The 16,769-nt window shown below is 42.2% G+C and overlaps 1 protein-coding gene across 1 annotated transcript in view; it reads right to left on the reverse strand.

Moving 5' to 3' along the window:
* Adgra3 (adhesion G protein-coupled receptor A3) overlaps positions 1–4,528 on the reverse strand; it is a 114,646-nt gene extending 110,118 nt beyond the window's left edge. Inside the window, exon 1 of the mRNA XM_063240526.1 lies at positions 4,198–4,528. Coding sequence (XP_063096596.1) covers positions 4,198–4,448 — 251 coding nt within the window. The 5' untranslated portion in view covers positions 4,449–4,528. The remainder of the gene's footprint in view (positions 1–4,197) is intronic.
* Positions 4,529–16,769: the final 12,241 nt, after the last annotated feature.

Consider the following 16,769-nt stretch of genomic DNA (forward strand, 5'->3'; position numbering starts at 1 on the left):
TCAGCACTGCTGCTCCTAGATTTCCTTTCCAGCTCCTCAGGCTGCACAAGGGTTTCGCTGTACCCTTCCCATCTGTACATTCTCCCCCCGAGGACACTAGCCAGCACGGTGTCTGAAACACAAGCAGGCTGCTGGTCCCAAAGCTGCATCCATACCAACAATGGCGGCCCAACAGTCTGCTCCTGCACCTACCCTAACCCAGCATACCTCTACCCCTCCGATCAGTCTTTCCCTTCTTTAGTTCACACCCAAGTCTTACTTCTCTGGGAAGGTAAAAAGTTCCCAATGTTTCCACATCTACACCAAGCTCTCTCCTCTCCAGGCCTCCTTGGAACACTGAAACAGTCTGCAAGCAGGATTTACTATTTAATTATAGGCATTCTTTAATTGCTCCCTAAATGTCTGCTTCCTGTGGCACAAATCCTCTCTCCCCAAGGAGGCTGTAGTTTCTGAATAATGTAAGCATTACTTTTCTTGTACCTGGTACTAGGCTACACTGGAGAGTTCCAAATAATTATCAGGTCTGTGACAGCAAATAAACATTAACATTTTATAGAGAAAAACCCAAACTCATGCATTGTTTTAATCTGTCAGTCTGAGAAAAACTTGGATTTCATCCCTCAATTCTTTGATGAACCATAGATAATTTTTATTTATCCAGAATTACCACGTAGCATTGTGAGGAAGGAACAAGACTGCAGCTATAAAACTTTCTGACAATGAAGCCCTTAGATTTTTTTTAAGACTTAAAATACTGAGCGACATCTAATGCAGCACATAGAAATATGACAAATAATTTATATTGACTTTACAAACATTAAGTCTGGGCAAATATTGTATGCTCAATTAATAAATTAATTTATCCCAATTTAAGTCTATAGAAGAGATCAGTGTGTTGAAGTCAAACTACCTGCCAGATTTCAACTAGTAAATCCAGCTATTTAATGAGTGTTATATTGCTCATTAAGACAGCTGAAAGGTCTGTACTTTAGGCTACAGTTGAGTTGGGTTCATCAACAAAAGAGAAACAGCCATATTTTGAGTTATTTTCTTTGGAAGTAATCTATGCCATCCTCCCAACGCCCACCAATCTGTTTTCCTCTCTGCAGCCACCTCTCCACTCATTAAAAACCTTGGTCACAACTAGAGGATTAACAACTCACACAGGGAACCTGCCCATCCCTAGATGGCCCCTTATGGTCTCTCCTCTGGCCATCCGGGTTCTGGACACTGGTCCTTGACAGTCTGTGGACCCCTAGGGTGGGACACCCCAAATGAACACTGTCCTCTGGGAGCCTGGGCATGCAGCCACCCTCTCCTGCCCAAATCCGTCCCTTCACTTCCTCTCTAGGTCCCTGTTCCCTTCAGTTATCTTTCTTCTTCTTCCAGTACTGGCTCAGGAACTTCAAATCCTCAAAGGCACCAGCTGTGCTCCTAAAAGGCCTCGCTACCTGTGCAAACCAGTAATACAGCATCTACCATACTCCTCCCCAGACTTTGTGTTTTCCTCCCCAAAGACCTACAAGTTTGTGAAGAAGAAAAGGTAGGAGTATGGATTGCTGAAGTGCTAGGAATGACCCCAGGGCATTGAACATGCAAAGCAACTACCACTGAGCTACACCCTCTGGCTGCTCGGGTTTCATTTCTATTCTGTAGCAAGTTGCATAGTGACTCCCAAAATAGATGTACAGTACATCCAAGTCCTAGCCCAGTTAATTTTCCAGTGTGATTTCAGGTGGAAAGGGAAGTCTTCAAGTCAAGAGCTTGAGATGAAATCACATGGGGCTTAGAATGGACGCTAAATTCAATGACTACTGTCCTTATAAGATGATCAGAGAAAAAAAGACACCGGAAGTAGGTTACAGGAGCCAGGCAGGGAGGCACACACCTATAATTTCAGTGCTCTAGGATGCTACGACAAGAGGCTATCAAGTCAAAGCCTAGCCTGGGCAACTTGGCAAGACTATGTCTCTAAATCAATCAATAAATAATAACTGGGAATGCAGTTCATTGCAAAAACCCTAGATTCAATCCAAAAAAAAAGGAAAAAAGAAAGCCATGTGAAGATAAGACACAGAATCTGTAGTCAGAGAAGCACAAATCCTAGGAACATGGAAAGCTGAAACAAGCAAGGGAGATTCTCCCCTAAGGGTTTCAAAGGTAGAAGACCCCATTTAGCACCTCCATTTCACATTTTGGCCCCCAGAACTGTGGGAGGATCAAATTGTTGTTCCAAGTTAAGATGTCTGTTGTAACAGGCAGTGGTCCTGAGGAACTAACACACAGACCAAACTTCAGCATGCTACCTTCTTCCAAGAAGTCACTCAATTAAAGTTCTGTTGAACTTGGAAAGATGCAGCTAGCAGGAAAGATGAGAAAGTCTCTGAATGGCGGGTCAAGAATCTGGGACAAGGATCCAGCCATCAAATTCCTATGGAAACTTGGACATGTCACTCACAAGTAAGTGAGGGACCTGGCCCACAAAACTGTAACCAGGCCTAAAGTACCTTGAAGAAACTCCATCCGAACCATATGCTTTAACTGATACTTAAATAAATCACTTCTTTCCATTCACTATTCAAATTTTATTAGTTTTATTTTCATCTAAAGAGCTTTCAGGGACAACCACCCTCCCCCCCAAAACAACCCTGAAGTGAAATAACATTTCAAAGGCCCTTACATTTTAATCAGCTCATGTAAAATTAAGTGAAATGATTTCATTGAAAATATGCCAACAAGTGATTTTCAACAATTTGCCTATTTGTCTTTTGCAGAGCAAGATCAACAATTTACAAGTAGTTGATCAAATCCAGCTGGAATTGTTGACATTTCACAAAAACTGGTCCTTAACATGAATCAAGTGAAGCACCATTCGCTGACCCAGAATCTAAATGTTTATAAAGCCACTGCATGATGACTAGTTTTTGCAGAGTAACAAGGGACTTCTCCAACTCTGGGGTTGCTCCTCTACACTGAGACAGTAATTAAACTCCCATACCTCAAATTTCCATTTCAAAGCCTCTGGCCAGGAAATACAAAACAACTGCTGTCACCACCAAATGGTAAAACTCCTACCCATCTTCATGCCTCTGTAAACAATAACCAATTATTTTCTGTTGAACATTTGTCTAATAAAACAAATAGAAAGGAAGAGTAAATAAAAAATAAATGATATGGACACTCATTCTACCCATGAAGCCTCCTCCTGAATTTGCGTTAAATTTTTAAATTTTTTTTTTTTCATTTTTTTCCCCAGACCATGTTGTGCCCCTACCTTTTGTTTTTAGAGTGGCAACCTCTCTTCCTTTTTAGGAAACCAATCAAACAACACAGTGGAACACGAAGCCAAGAGTTTCGTATTTCAATCTGACAAACTATAGACTAGACTTAAAACTTTTTCCAAAAAACCAATTCATCGTTCTGAAAACTAAATCTAAAGTCACTGGGGCCGACTGTTCTGCTAGAACTGGCACAAGGACGCTAGCAAATCTGCACCATGCGTTCTGGCACAAAGTGAATTAGCAAAGTTTTCCTTTCCAGGTGGAAAAACAATCCGAAAATCAGAAGTCCCTTAGGCTGGCAGGCTCACAGCACAAACGCGGTTTTCAACTCCGAAGTCCTCAGCTTTGCAATGTTAAGTCCCCCGCAGGCAGAGAAACAGGATTGGGGGGTGGGCGCGCAACTTCATCTCACACTGCTGGCCCGAAGTGAGAACTCGATCTTAAAACTACCTATAAAACTAAGGTGCCAACGGCTTGGGGGTAATGTCAAGGCTTGGGGGCACAGGGGCGTTTAAAGTGCCCGTGGGCTTCCGGCCACCTAGTGTAACTCAGTGTGCACAGACCAACTCCTGCACCCGAGCACCGTCTTTCAGAGGCCGGAGTCCGGGATGAATGAGCTTTAACTTCCCCACGGGGTCGCCTCGCAGCCTCACGTGGCACCGCGCAGCGCCCGGAGCGCAGCGCCCGGGACCCGAAAACTTTACTTCGCGAACTAGCGGCGCGGAGAGCTCGGGGCCCCGCACCCCCGCCGAGCACAGCGCGGCGGGGCCCGGATCCCCGCGCCCAGCATTCCCACCACCGCAGCTCGGCCACACAAAGGCGCGCGGGCGCCGCAGACCCCTCTCCGGGGCGCGCCCGCCGGCGCTGGGCAGCTCAGCAGGGGGGCGGCGGGCGGGCCGGCGGCCGCGGTACTCACAGGGTGACCGTGCGGTTGGGCAGCGTGTCCGGCGGCAGGACCTGCGCGAGCTCCAGGCTGCTGCACACCACCTTGCCCTCGGCGGGCGCCGCCGCCCTGCCGCTCCCTCGGGGCCGCCCGTCGTGCTTGCAGCCCGGGGGCAGCGCGGCCGCGACCCCGCCGCCGCCTCCTCCCAGCACGGCGAGCAGCGCGAGCGGCAGGAGCAGCAGCGGCGGCGGCGCGCGGCCCCGGGGGCGCCCGGGCGGCTCCATGCTGCGGGCCGGGCCTGCGGGCCGAGCGGGGCGCCGGCCTAGCGGGCGGCCTCGGTGCGCGGGCTGGCGGGCGCGCGGGGTGGGCCGGGCGGCGCGAGGGGGCTGGGGGCGGCCGCCGAGCCGGCCCTCTGCGGCGCCGACATGCTCCTTTGTCCGCGGCCCCGCCGCGATCGGCCTCGGGGAGCCGCGGGGTCACGGCCGCCGGGTCCCAGCGCCGCTGCACGGCCCGCGGGAGCGCCGCCTCCGCCCACAGGCTCCGCCCACCGCCCGCGCCGCCCCGGCCCCGCCCCGGCCTCGCCCGCCACCCTGCGCTCCGCAGGTCGGGTTCGCGCCCCGAGGGCGGGAGAAACTTGAGTCCCAACTCCGGCTGCTGGGGCCGCGCTCCCGCGAGTTCTCAGCTCAGGCCGACCTGTGCGCCCTGGACAGCCCACTGTGCCCGGGTGCTGCTGCTGCTGCCCCTGCCCAGATCCTGCTGCCCCAGAGCCTGAAGATGGAGAGCAAAGACGAGCGGCGCTGAATCCCTTCCACCACCTGAGTCCCGAAAGCGCCGGAAACTAAGTCCCTGCCTCGCTAAGGGAATCTCAGTTGTGCCAAAGCCAGGACACAGGTTACTCTCCAGTTAAGGGACATGGTTCTGACCATGCCCCTCAAGACCTTTGGGCCCTACCAAGGGGCCTGGCCGCAATGGAAAGAGTAGGAAAAGTAGGAAAGACTTTCTCTCAGGGTCCAGAGCCACCTCTGAGATTAACAAACTGAAGCCATACTCAGCAGACTCCAGTCTGAAGCTGTGCACGCCCAGGGCTGACCTAACCTGTGTTTATATTTTACGAGGTGTATGCCAAGCCAACAAACAAAACGAGTTTCTTGGGAAGTAGACTTTCAGAACCTGGAAGGTCATTTGCCTGCAGAACTCTCAGATACCATGGCGCTGCACCCTGACTCCTAGCAAGTAAAGGTCAGAGCTCGGCCAGTCTGACCCCACATCCCTTGATGCTGTGCCAGCTCTGTTCAGTGGTCAGAGGCGCTTTCTGCACTTGTGTTGGCCCACCGGCCCAGTCATCCTAGCTCCATTCACACCTCAGAAGAGCTGCCTCTGCCTATCCTGCCCAGGAAAGCCCAACAGTTGCCTAGTTCTTCACTGAAAGGATTCTGGAGATACCTCTTCGGGGGCTGGGATGCGGTCTTGGGATTTTCAGTCAGAATTCTAGGGTCCTGGATCCCATGGGCTTTGTCTGGAGAAGGAGAAGCACACAGGCTCTGGTGCTGGCCAGGGGGATTTTTCACTTCCTGGGAAGGAGAGACAGATTGGTGTCCTCTGAATTACAGAACCCAGAGCAGGGTTTCCCGGTCTAGGTCTAAGCGCGGTACTGTCTCCTAAGGCCGGGAGGAAGTTTATCTCAGGAATGTTAACCCAGACTTCATTTATCTGGCAAGAACTTTCTGGATCCTAAGGAAATGGCCTCCATTTACCACACACTACTCCATTAAATTTGGGTAACAGTTCACTTAACACGTTTTGAGCTTCAACTATACAGACCTGCCAACATCCAGCACTAATGTGGCCATGTCTATTCCGCAATGGTAAAATTGTTCTAAATCTGTACTGTCCAATATAGTGGCCATGTGTGGGTGTGTGGCACTTGAAATGTACCTAGTACAGGGTAAGAAGTGATTTTTTTTTCTTTTTGTTTAATTGCCTTTTATTAATTTAAATTTGCATGTAAATGCCTAAGGGCTCCCATGTCTATTCAACAGCCTAGGGCTGGACACTTATAATGGGTAGGAAAACTGAGAGTTATCACCAATATTAAGTAGTTTAAATAACCTTAGAAGGTTATTGACACATGGGTGCCCCTTTGTTAATGCAGGTCAAAATGACCACATTTCTCTTGAATTTATGTGAAGAACTCTTATTCTTCAACAAAATCATCATCATTAACATCATTGCTTGTTTTCTTTATAAATATAAAACAGTAGCAGTATAAAGTTTTTTAATAACTTACTCACGATATAGTCATAGATTGACATGTGATCTTGAGAGTATGTGAATGTAACAAACATGGTGGCACAAACCTATTGTCTTGGTTACTTTTCTCTCATTGCTGGGGAAAAAGCCAACAGCCAAAATGAAGGAAGGAAAGGTTTATTTAGCTCATCGTTTGTGGAGGTTTCAGTCCATAATCAGCAGACTCCAAGGCAGAGTGGCCTGGCCCTGGAGCAACACATCAAGGCAGCAGCCAAAGCAAGAAGGAGGGACACGCCTCTTCTCCTGCCTTCTATTGTATCCAGACTGCCACCATCAACTCCAGGGTGAGTTTAGCATTCACAAAATCTCTTTGCCCTCTTCTTTACACAGTAAAGGATATTTACACAGTAAGGATCCTGGCTTCCTCTGAATCTCTGAAGTAAACTTCTAAACTCAAGTTTACACAGTGTATCAACCATAACACCTGTAATCCCCACAGTCTGCAGGCAGAGACAGGAAGATTGCAAATTTGAGCCAACTTGAATAACTGAGCAAGACCTTGTCTCAGAAAAGGGTTGGAGATACAGGTCAAGAAGAAAGTACTGAATTCAATCCCCAGTATCACCAAAAAAATAAAAATAAAATAAAAATTAAAAAGTGTGTGAATACTCTGAATCCTGAAGTAAATGGGCTTGTCTATTTTGAAATATATTTACAGATACAAACATTAATTCTTTTTTGCTGCATAGAAAATTATAGGACAACTGGGGATTTAGCTCAGCAGCATAAACGCCTGCCTTGCAAGTGTGTGGTCGTGAGTTCGATCCCTGGTACCTATAAAAATGAAAAAGACAAAAGAAAAAGAAAATTATAGGACGTACACAATGTTCAAAGAGGTAAAGAGAGCTATCACAGGGGGATACCATGAGTCCAGTGATAATCATGGAGAAAATGTTTTATTCTATAATTTCAGTCACTTTTGCACAGGAATCACTCAGATCATCTTACAAGATTACACATCTAAAACTTACTTTCTTCTACCCCTCAGTTACACCAAAATCCAAGATTGAGTTAAGCTACCCCAGCCCTGAGAGCTTCTTGCCAGACAGGTCTGTCTACTGCTCATCCTCCCTCAGGCTTTAAGCACATCACACCATTTGAAGTTTTAGGACTTCATAGATCCTTTCAAAGTTCTCACTGTGTTGGTAATTGTTCCACTTGAGAAGGTCATATAGAAACTAAGAAAATCACTCGTTAACCATGCCCATGTACACGTAGTCCAGTAAAACTGTATTGCATCAACAGTTGCCCTAAAGGTGGTAGGTAGACCACATTCCAAAGCTTCTATGCTGCATGTGAGTCCTGTCTTGCTATGTTATATATGACTCGTACACAAGACCGGAGAAGCACTCAAAGATGCTTTGTTTTTCTCCTTAATAAACTGTTAACTCTATGTTATATATTATGCACGTATGTATAAAAAGTGTATATGTTAAGTGTATGTTTACATATATATATAATAAGTATGTTTGCATTCATTTTTATTGTTAACTATTTCATTTATATGATTGTTTTCCTTCTGCACCTGACTATCAGCTTCTGGCAGCTTTTCAAATCATTTCTTCCCACTTTTCATCATCCATTATTATATTTGTGACTCTATAAACATTATCTAGACTGAGTTAAATAATCTTGATGACTTGTCCAAACCTGCACACAACTTCCTTTTTTATTTACCTGTCTAAATATTAGATCGTTAGTCTGGCCCACTTTGATATCAGCTTCATGATGCCTTATCTTACTTAACTTTTATGGTGTACACTGTTGGTTGCCAAAGAGCCATTCCCAAATTTTCCTCCCTTGGTGCTAATCATTTTGCCAACCTCTTTTGCAACTGTTGTGGCTTATGACCTACGTCTTTCTAGCCAAAATAAAGGCCATGCTGTCTGATATGGTGGACACCACACGTAGGTATATAAATTTAAGTTCAAATTAATTAAAACTAAATAAAACAAAAAATCTGATTGTTTTCATCATGCTAGTGCAAACATGGATATCTTTGTAAACAGCACAGATTTAAGAATACAGTATCACAAAAACTTGCACATTTATGTATTAAGAAAAGGTTAATAAGAAAAGCTCTCTGTCTTGTCCTTTCTTTTTATCTTGCTTTGGAAATGGTGCTTTGAGAAGGTTATACTTGGTGCTAAACCAGGTATTTTGTAATCCTAAGGCAAAAAGCCTAAAGGAAAATTTAAAAAGATTAGGAGGTAATGGACCACTTGCTTCAGTGAGGGCATAGTTGAGCTACTAATCAATCCTCTAGACTTCTTTTTATCACTAATGAATATTCTACAGTTAAGTCACTGTTGTGGTTTCCTCACATCTACAACAGTGCAGGAACACAGAAGAAGCACAAAATCATCTGCCTATTCATATAGTTTAAATCTTATTTTTATGGTTCAAACATCTAAGACAATTCTTCATCTGTATAAACTAGTGAGTAAAAGTTTTACTGAACTGTGTGTTTTTGGATAACTGGGTTAAAGCTCCCAGCTAAAGTCAGCTAACTTGAAATGTCTGTCTGAAATTCAGTGCTCTGTGGTCAGATGGAAGTGTGTAATATGATCAAAGTAACACAGGAAAGAACAGTGATGTTTAGCTCTTGAAATGTTTTAGTGACACCTCTAATAAGTCCTCCTAATAAACAGATATTCTCTGTTTATTTTTGTACCATTTAATGTTAATCTATTAATTGTGACAGCTGTTGCTTATATTTTTAGTCCTTACATAGCAAGTGCTAGTCCTCATTACCGAGGACCCAGATAGGACCAAAAGCACTATCTCAAGTTTCCCTCTACCCTCATTAGTGTTGGCCTCTTTTCAGCCTTGCTAACTGAAAGAAATAGTGACCTACAGCAAGTTACATCTACCTTTTGAAACAAGAGTTTGATCTAGGACCAGTTTTAAAGTATTATGATTTTAGCCTGCTATACCATGAAATCTTCTTTTTTCTGCTGTGTTCAGATTATTATTCGAATGTATCTCTTTGACAGTTAAAAGCTATCTTTAGATGTTCAAATACTTTTCTGCAATGGTATTTTCCTTACCCACTGCAGTATAATTATCATCAGTTGTAAATAAAAGACAGAAGATCCTAGGCAAAAATTGGCAATGTCATTTGTGGAATTACCTGTATAAACAGTAGCCATCATGTTTAGGTATTGCAATGGAAGCTAGAGCAGATCTTATGGAACAGGAAGGCTCACAGTCCCAATAAGATGTCCAGGTCACATTGCTTATCACTTGTTTAAAACAGTGAGAAATAAGCAGGAAAGAGATGAGATAGGCTAACTCGCAAATGATAGGGTACAAATCAGTGAAGGATCCCACAGCTTGAATATTTGCTAACAAAATGTTTCTATAAACTGTCTGGATTAGCGCATCTCTCTGCCTCTGTCCCTTCTAACAGGGCCACTTCACTCCACCTCACTGAAAATGTGGTTACGAGGCCCTGACTTGTATTCTAAAAACAGGGCGACCTGACAATATAAAATGCCAAGAGCCTGCTTGTTTGAGGGTGACACAAGGACGTGGGTACCAGGCCCTGATTACCACTTGCCAATCCAGTAAATAGCTCTGGATTTTACATTTCTGCTTCTTGTGCAGAAGATGGTATCGTGCCAGGTTGCATGTCACCACTGGCTGGCCGATTTTCAACCTAATAAGTATAGCTTCATTCCCTGAGGTACAGTTACTGAACCATGAACATTAGAGGCCTCCTCAGACGTTCCATTCACTTCTAAGGAATTTTCTCATTGATTCTATCATTGTATCTGCTCACCACAGCTCTAGTCTACTCTTTCCTATGCCTACAGTATTTGACAAAGCTGTTTCCTTCTAAGTATCATATTTTCCTCTAAGTTCTCACCCACCCAGTTTTAGTTACTTTTTCATTGCTGAGGTACAGTACAGTACCTGATACCTGCAAGTGAAGACAGGAAAAGTTTGTCTGGGCTTGCAGTTCAGCATAGTTGGAGCACTCTAAAGAAGAAACAGCACGTCAGAGGGGCGTGACGGAAGGGTTCAGTGAAGGAAAGCCGCTCACCTAATGCAGACAGGAAGCAAAGAGTGAGTGCGTATGTATATTGTTGTACATGCCAAGCAAGCTCTCCACCACTTGGTTACATCCCATTTCTAATTTTTAACACCATTTCTTATCAGTTAGAGGCCTCAAACATTATTACGTCATAAAGAATTTGTGCAAAATAGCCACACATTTTTAAAATTAGATATTTTAATTATTTCAATAATTACACAAAACAATATTCCTACTTTGAATAATATGGTTAGTCTTGTCTGTACATCAGTAAGTCAATTCACATATGTGTTTTTTATGTAACAAAAAATGCTATAATATAGGAGAAAGTGCTAACATATACAGGAAAAGAATATTGATCTTGGTGTCAGAAGATCAGGGTTCAGACGTTGACTCTAGCTGGATTACTTTGGGCAAATTACATAACTTTTTGGCACCTCATTTTCTTCATAAACTGCAAGGTTTAATTTAAATACAATTTAACATTGAAAGTGTGCAGCAAACAATAGGTGCCTCATAAGTGTAAGTTGAATCTGGTTCCTTGCCTTATATTCTATATGAAACAGATGAAATATAGAGATTAAATTACTGTGTCCAAGGTCACATCCTTGGTTCTTGTAAAAGCCTCAGAGAGCCGAGGAAATGTTGCAAATGTAATCTCTTTCTTTTATACAGCTGTAATTAAACTTTCCTAAACCTGGTCAAACATGATTTAGGTAAGTTACTCACCAAGTATCTCTGTTTCCCAATCTGCAAAATTGAGGGATAATAATTGTCCCCTGATTCTAATGATCTTAAGTGAAGAAGCAATAGATGGAAGCAATCACTGGGAAAAACCTTCTGTGCAATCATAACATATCATTACAAACACTATAAATTATAAAAGACATCGTTTGTCTTTCATGACACTGCATGACAATTACATATATCAGCTTCTTTCATCTCTGCAACTTTAAATTCCTCCAAAATAAGTGTCCTGGACATTCTTAGACAATGCTTCTTAATATTAGCAGTGCAAAATGGGGCACAAAGACAGTGATATGGAGGCAATAGGGAAGCAATCCCAGATTCTCTACATTGTCTTGTACAGTCCTAATGTGTTGAGTTAACCCAACTGGCCTCGTTGCCTCACAAGTAAATACCCAGCCCTATACAGATTAATATACATAGGTCCCAGCTTTAGCTCAGTGTAGCAAGACGCTTCTTCTGAATGCACACTGCACGAGGGAATCAAAGCGTTTGTCTTGTTACCGTACCCCCAGCATTCTGAATGGTGCCTAGCATTCCAACTGGCACTCCATAAATATTTACTGAATAAACTGAAGCATGAATGAGTACCCAAAAATATTATTGCCCCATTATTAATTTGTCTTTTCAGGACAAGCAACTAACCACAGCCTAATCCTTGTTTGGTAGTTGAAGTGAAAATTTGTTTTTTATGACTCTTAGCTGAGTTGACTGTGCATTGAAGTTTTCCACACTTGTTCTTACTCCTTAAAACATTTTGAATGTTTGATCCCATCATTACTAGATTATAAATGGTAAAATCCTAGCACTCTGACTCTACAGCCAGCTCCAATCAGGAAAATTACTCATCTATTTGGCTTGGCAGTAAAGGCCATGTATATTAAATTCTAAATCTACTTAATTAGCTTCCCTAATCTTCATTATATAAAATTCAGTTCCTTTTGATGGAAATATGTAATAAAAACAACCTTCTTGGCAACTGATACAGCAATGTGTAGTCTCCAATTGAGTGAGAGACTTTTCCAAGAACACTGTCCAGCACTGACCTGTTTTAAACTGAGTCTGGTTATTTAGTTAAGACTAAATTCCGCCTTTATTTTTTTCTCCATGCATCCAAACCCCTCCTCACTGCAATAGATGTTTGAAAAGAGTAACAGTTGAGAGTGAGGCCCCTCCCCATAATCATGAAATATTATCCAGACTCCTCCAGTATTAGTCAAGTGTAGAAGTGACACAGTATGACTTCAATTTGTTCTAACTCCAAAAGGAGTTGACTGGTTCATGCAAGTAAGTGTTTGAGGCGTAGCGGGATCTAGAGTCAGAAACAATCCCTTCAGACCCATCTACCTCTCAAATCTTTATTAGCTTTGTACTCAAACTAGATCTACTCATCCTGCAATTGAGAGGTCATTGGCAGCTCTCCCCTTGTAGCATCCTCACATAAAATTTCAGCAAAAAACCAAACAAATAAAATCAAAACAACAGAACCCTCCCCCTCAACACACACCAGCATTCCCACTGAGGGCTGTATCTGGCACACATCCCTAAAGAGGACCCGTGAGGGAATGAGGCCCTCTTGACTCACCCAAGCTGAGTGGAAGTTATACCTCCTGCAACAGTGACTGGGTAAGCCCCACAGATTGCCATTTGATGGCAAAACAGAATGGCCCACTGTGCGTCCTCATCCCTAGAGTATATGACATAGACAGAAGGATGAGATGGGAAAATAAGAAAATGTTAACATGGATAAATCTGGGCAGCAGAGTCACATGTTAATTTCATCTTCCTTCCTTCTTTTCTTCCTCCTTCCCACCTTCCTCTCTTTTTACCTTCCTTCCTCCCTCTTCCTTCCTAGCCTCTCTCTCCCTTTCTTTCCATCTTTTTTCTCTTCTCTCTCTCTGTCTCTGTCTCTCTCTCTCTGTCTGTCTCTGTCTCTGTCTCTGTCTCTGTCTCTCTCTCTCTGTCTCTCTCTCTCTCTCTCTCTCTCTCTCTCTCTCTCTCTCTCTGGCTTTTCTTTTCTTTTCCATAGTGTGTCTGAGCCCAGGGTCTTCACATTATGCTACATCCCTATCACTTTTTAAATATTTTTGAGACAAAATCCTATTAAATCAGAAAATTGTCCACGCTGGGTTTGAGTTTATCATCCTCCTGCTGCACCCTCTCAGATTGCTTGGATTCAAGGGTCTCACACCATGCTTGGCTACTGCTTTAGGTCTTCTAACTGCTGTTTATGATTTCATAATATACATGAGTAACTAACATTTAAAGTGTTAAGTATGATATTGTAAATTTCTTTCCTTTAGTGAATTAAGTGAATATTATTATTCAAAGTCTACTGTGTACGAAGCTCTCTTCTGGATACTAAAGGCAAATTCCATCAATAAATAAGCTAGGTTACTGTCTTCAAGGTATTTGTTTTCAAATAGGAAAGATAAATAGCTATAAACTTAATAACTATTTTGAACTTTCTTAAATTCCTTCAGCCAAGGATATGGCCATTTAAAAATTACTACCTCTTATTGCTTCTTCTAAGTTACACTCTTTCAAAACACCAAAGATTTAAATTTAAAATATACCTATAAGACATTTAACAATTGTGTAAAATGTTATCGGCACATATATGTATATATAAATGCCATGCCAAATATAAACTGATAAATTTTACCTCATAAAACTTTAAATTTGGCCACAAAAAAAACATAAAAGTCAAAAGTTAAAGTGATTTAAAAATTGCAGTATATATGTTAAAGAATAATTTCCTTATATAAAAACCTTAGCAATCAGTAAGAGAATGTTTACCTGCTTAATAAAAATAGATGAAATATATGAATACCTAGCTCAAAGAAAGAGAAAAATAAAAGACCATATAACATAAAAAGGTGCATAGCATCACCAATCACTAAAAAAGTACAAGCAAAGAAACAAACCCATTAATAAAAACTGAGATACTAATTTTCACCCATCACATTAAAAAACAGACCTCTGGATGTAGGGCAACCAGTGTTCTCCTACATAGCCAAGGATAATAGATGTTGACGCACCCTTTTTGTAGGATGACCTGGTACCACTTTTCAAAAATATGGCAGCAAATATCTTTGATAAAGAAGCTTCAATTCTAGGAATTTTTCTTTCAGACCATATTATATATATTTTTTAAAATTTAAAATGCTTCCAAATGACTCCTGGATAGAGCTTCTATAATGTGCGTGGATCAGGAGAACAGGAACCTCCTCCACGAATGAGGTCACAGGGTGTGACGTGGGGGTTATATTTTATCTAGGGCTCTTCTCCCACCCTGCTTCCTGGCTACTATGTGGTAGCAGCATTACTCTGCCACTCCCTTTCACCGTGATGTTTCTGACTCTCCAGAGGCCTACAAAGAATAGTCTTCATCACTTTTTCATTGCTAGGACAAACTACCCAACACCCACAACTTGAAGGAAAAGAGGTTGATTTTGCCACATGGTTTTTACAGGACTCCTTCCGTAGTAGCTGGCTCCAAGGCAGGTAGACATGGTTCAAAGGACTTGAGGAAAGTTGCTCAGGTCATCGTGACCAGGAAAGTGTAAAGGGGAGTATGGAGGAGGGGGATAGAATCTTCTAGGTTGCACCTCCCTCAACCCATCTCCAACCCAGCCCTGCCTCTAATACTGCATCAGCCCTCATGTTGCCATAATCCAACCAGCTTCTACACATATGAGGTACTGGACACACATTTTAGATTTAAGCCATAAAAAATGAATAGAGCTCTTGACACAGTGGAAACCATCAGCCCAAATATCTGTATACTTTTACTCTTTAAATTGTTTTTCTCAGGTAGTGTACTTGATCATGGTGATGGAGAGCTAACTAATGCAGATCAATACGTAGTGCTTGCATGGTGGGCACACGTGGAGAATTGGTGCATTCTTTGTGATGACAAAATGCTGGGAATAATACATATGTTGACTGACAAGCTGAATACAGTTTTCTAAATAGAGTTGAATAAATTGTGGTCAGGCGCAAGTGGAGGACAACGAAGACTTAAGAAAACAGTGAGGGAATTTTGTAGGCCGTGAAAATCTTCTAGATAGTTGGTGAAAGAGTGGTATAGTGGGTTCCAATGTGTATATTCTGGAAGGATATATGAGGAATTGTTAGTACATTTCATTATGTACTATTTATTAAGTTACTTGACTCTTTAAAAAATTCTACATGTTCTTCCTTTTTAATAGAGACATACTGATTGTGAAAGTAGAGCAAAAAAATACATCTCAATTATCAGACATTAGTTGACAGCAAGTAATCAGAGAACATACTTTATTACGGTAGTTCTTTGAAAAGAGCCTTTGGTCATGGAAGAGTAAAACTTACAAAGCTAGAAGGAGCCCATTGCACAGGAAGGGTCTTTTTCTTTTTAATAGGTTGGGCAAAAATGCTCCTTTTAATTTAATTTCTTTTGAGACGGGTCTTACTGTGCAATTCAGTCTTAAAATTTTTCCATGTCTGATAGAGTGAAGTGATCTTTAGGCAGTTCTGTTGGGAGTAAGTTAACATTTTAGATGGACCTTGAGTAAGGAAACAGCTCATGAAAGGTTCCTGCAACGGGAAGGATAATAGAACATTCAGGAAAGTGAGGAAAGAGCAGAGTAGTGAAACAGACAGGAAAAGTACCACGAGATTAGTATGTGGGCAAAGGTAAGATCCTGCAAGGCTCATGTCCTTGTTAATTAACAATGTTTGGATGCTGCAGATACAATCCAGTGGTAGAGAATGTTCTTAGCATGAGAAAGGTTAAGTTCCTGGATTCCATGAACAAGTGCCCTACTCATCCAGGCCAAGAAAAAAAAATGTTATTTTTCAACTTTATACCACTGGAAAACCATTGAAGGGCTTGAAGTAGAGGAAAGACACAGTGAAAACTGCATTTTATGTGCTTATTTTGGCTACTGCGTTGAGGTTTGGGAGGAATGAAGAACAGCACAATAATGGATCCTGGGAAATGATTATACGTCTACAACTATAAATCAAAAATTCAGGCAGCTCACAGGAGGATGGGCATGAAATTTAGGAAAAGTGGATACATTTGAATCATGCAAAATTTAAGAAACCACAACATCCATTTCTATGGTTGGTGAAAGGATTTAAGGAAAGAGAAATATCAAAAATTATTCCCAGCTTTTTGGTTTGCCTGAGTTGGATGAAGATACCTTTCACAAAGTCTGGAAACTTGAGAGACAGATTGGTTTACATGGGAAGATATGAGTGCTGTTGCAAGATGTTGAGTCTGAAGTCCATTTTAAACAGTCAGAAAGAGAGAGAGAAAGAAAAAAATATTGTCAAGTGGCCAGGTTGCTTCAGCCGTATTATGATAATCAAGTTCTCAGCAGGGGCTAGAGATTCCTTTGTCTGTTTAGTCAGAGCATAAGAATTGTATTGGAAGTCATAGGTATGAATGCGATTTCCTGAGTAGAAAAATTAGTCAGAAAGGAAAAGGGATTAGCCAGCTTCTACCCTTAACTGTTGTATG

This window comes from Cavia porcellus, unplaced genomic scaffold, assembly GCF_034190915.1.
Source record: "Cavia porcellus strain 051 isolate PalLab524CR breed Dunkin Hartley unplaced genomic scaffold, mCavPor4.1 scaffold_30, whole genome shotgun sequence".
Lineage (NCBI taxonomy): Eukaryota > Metazoa > Chordata > Mammalia > Rodentia > Caviidae > Cavia > Cavia porcellus.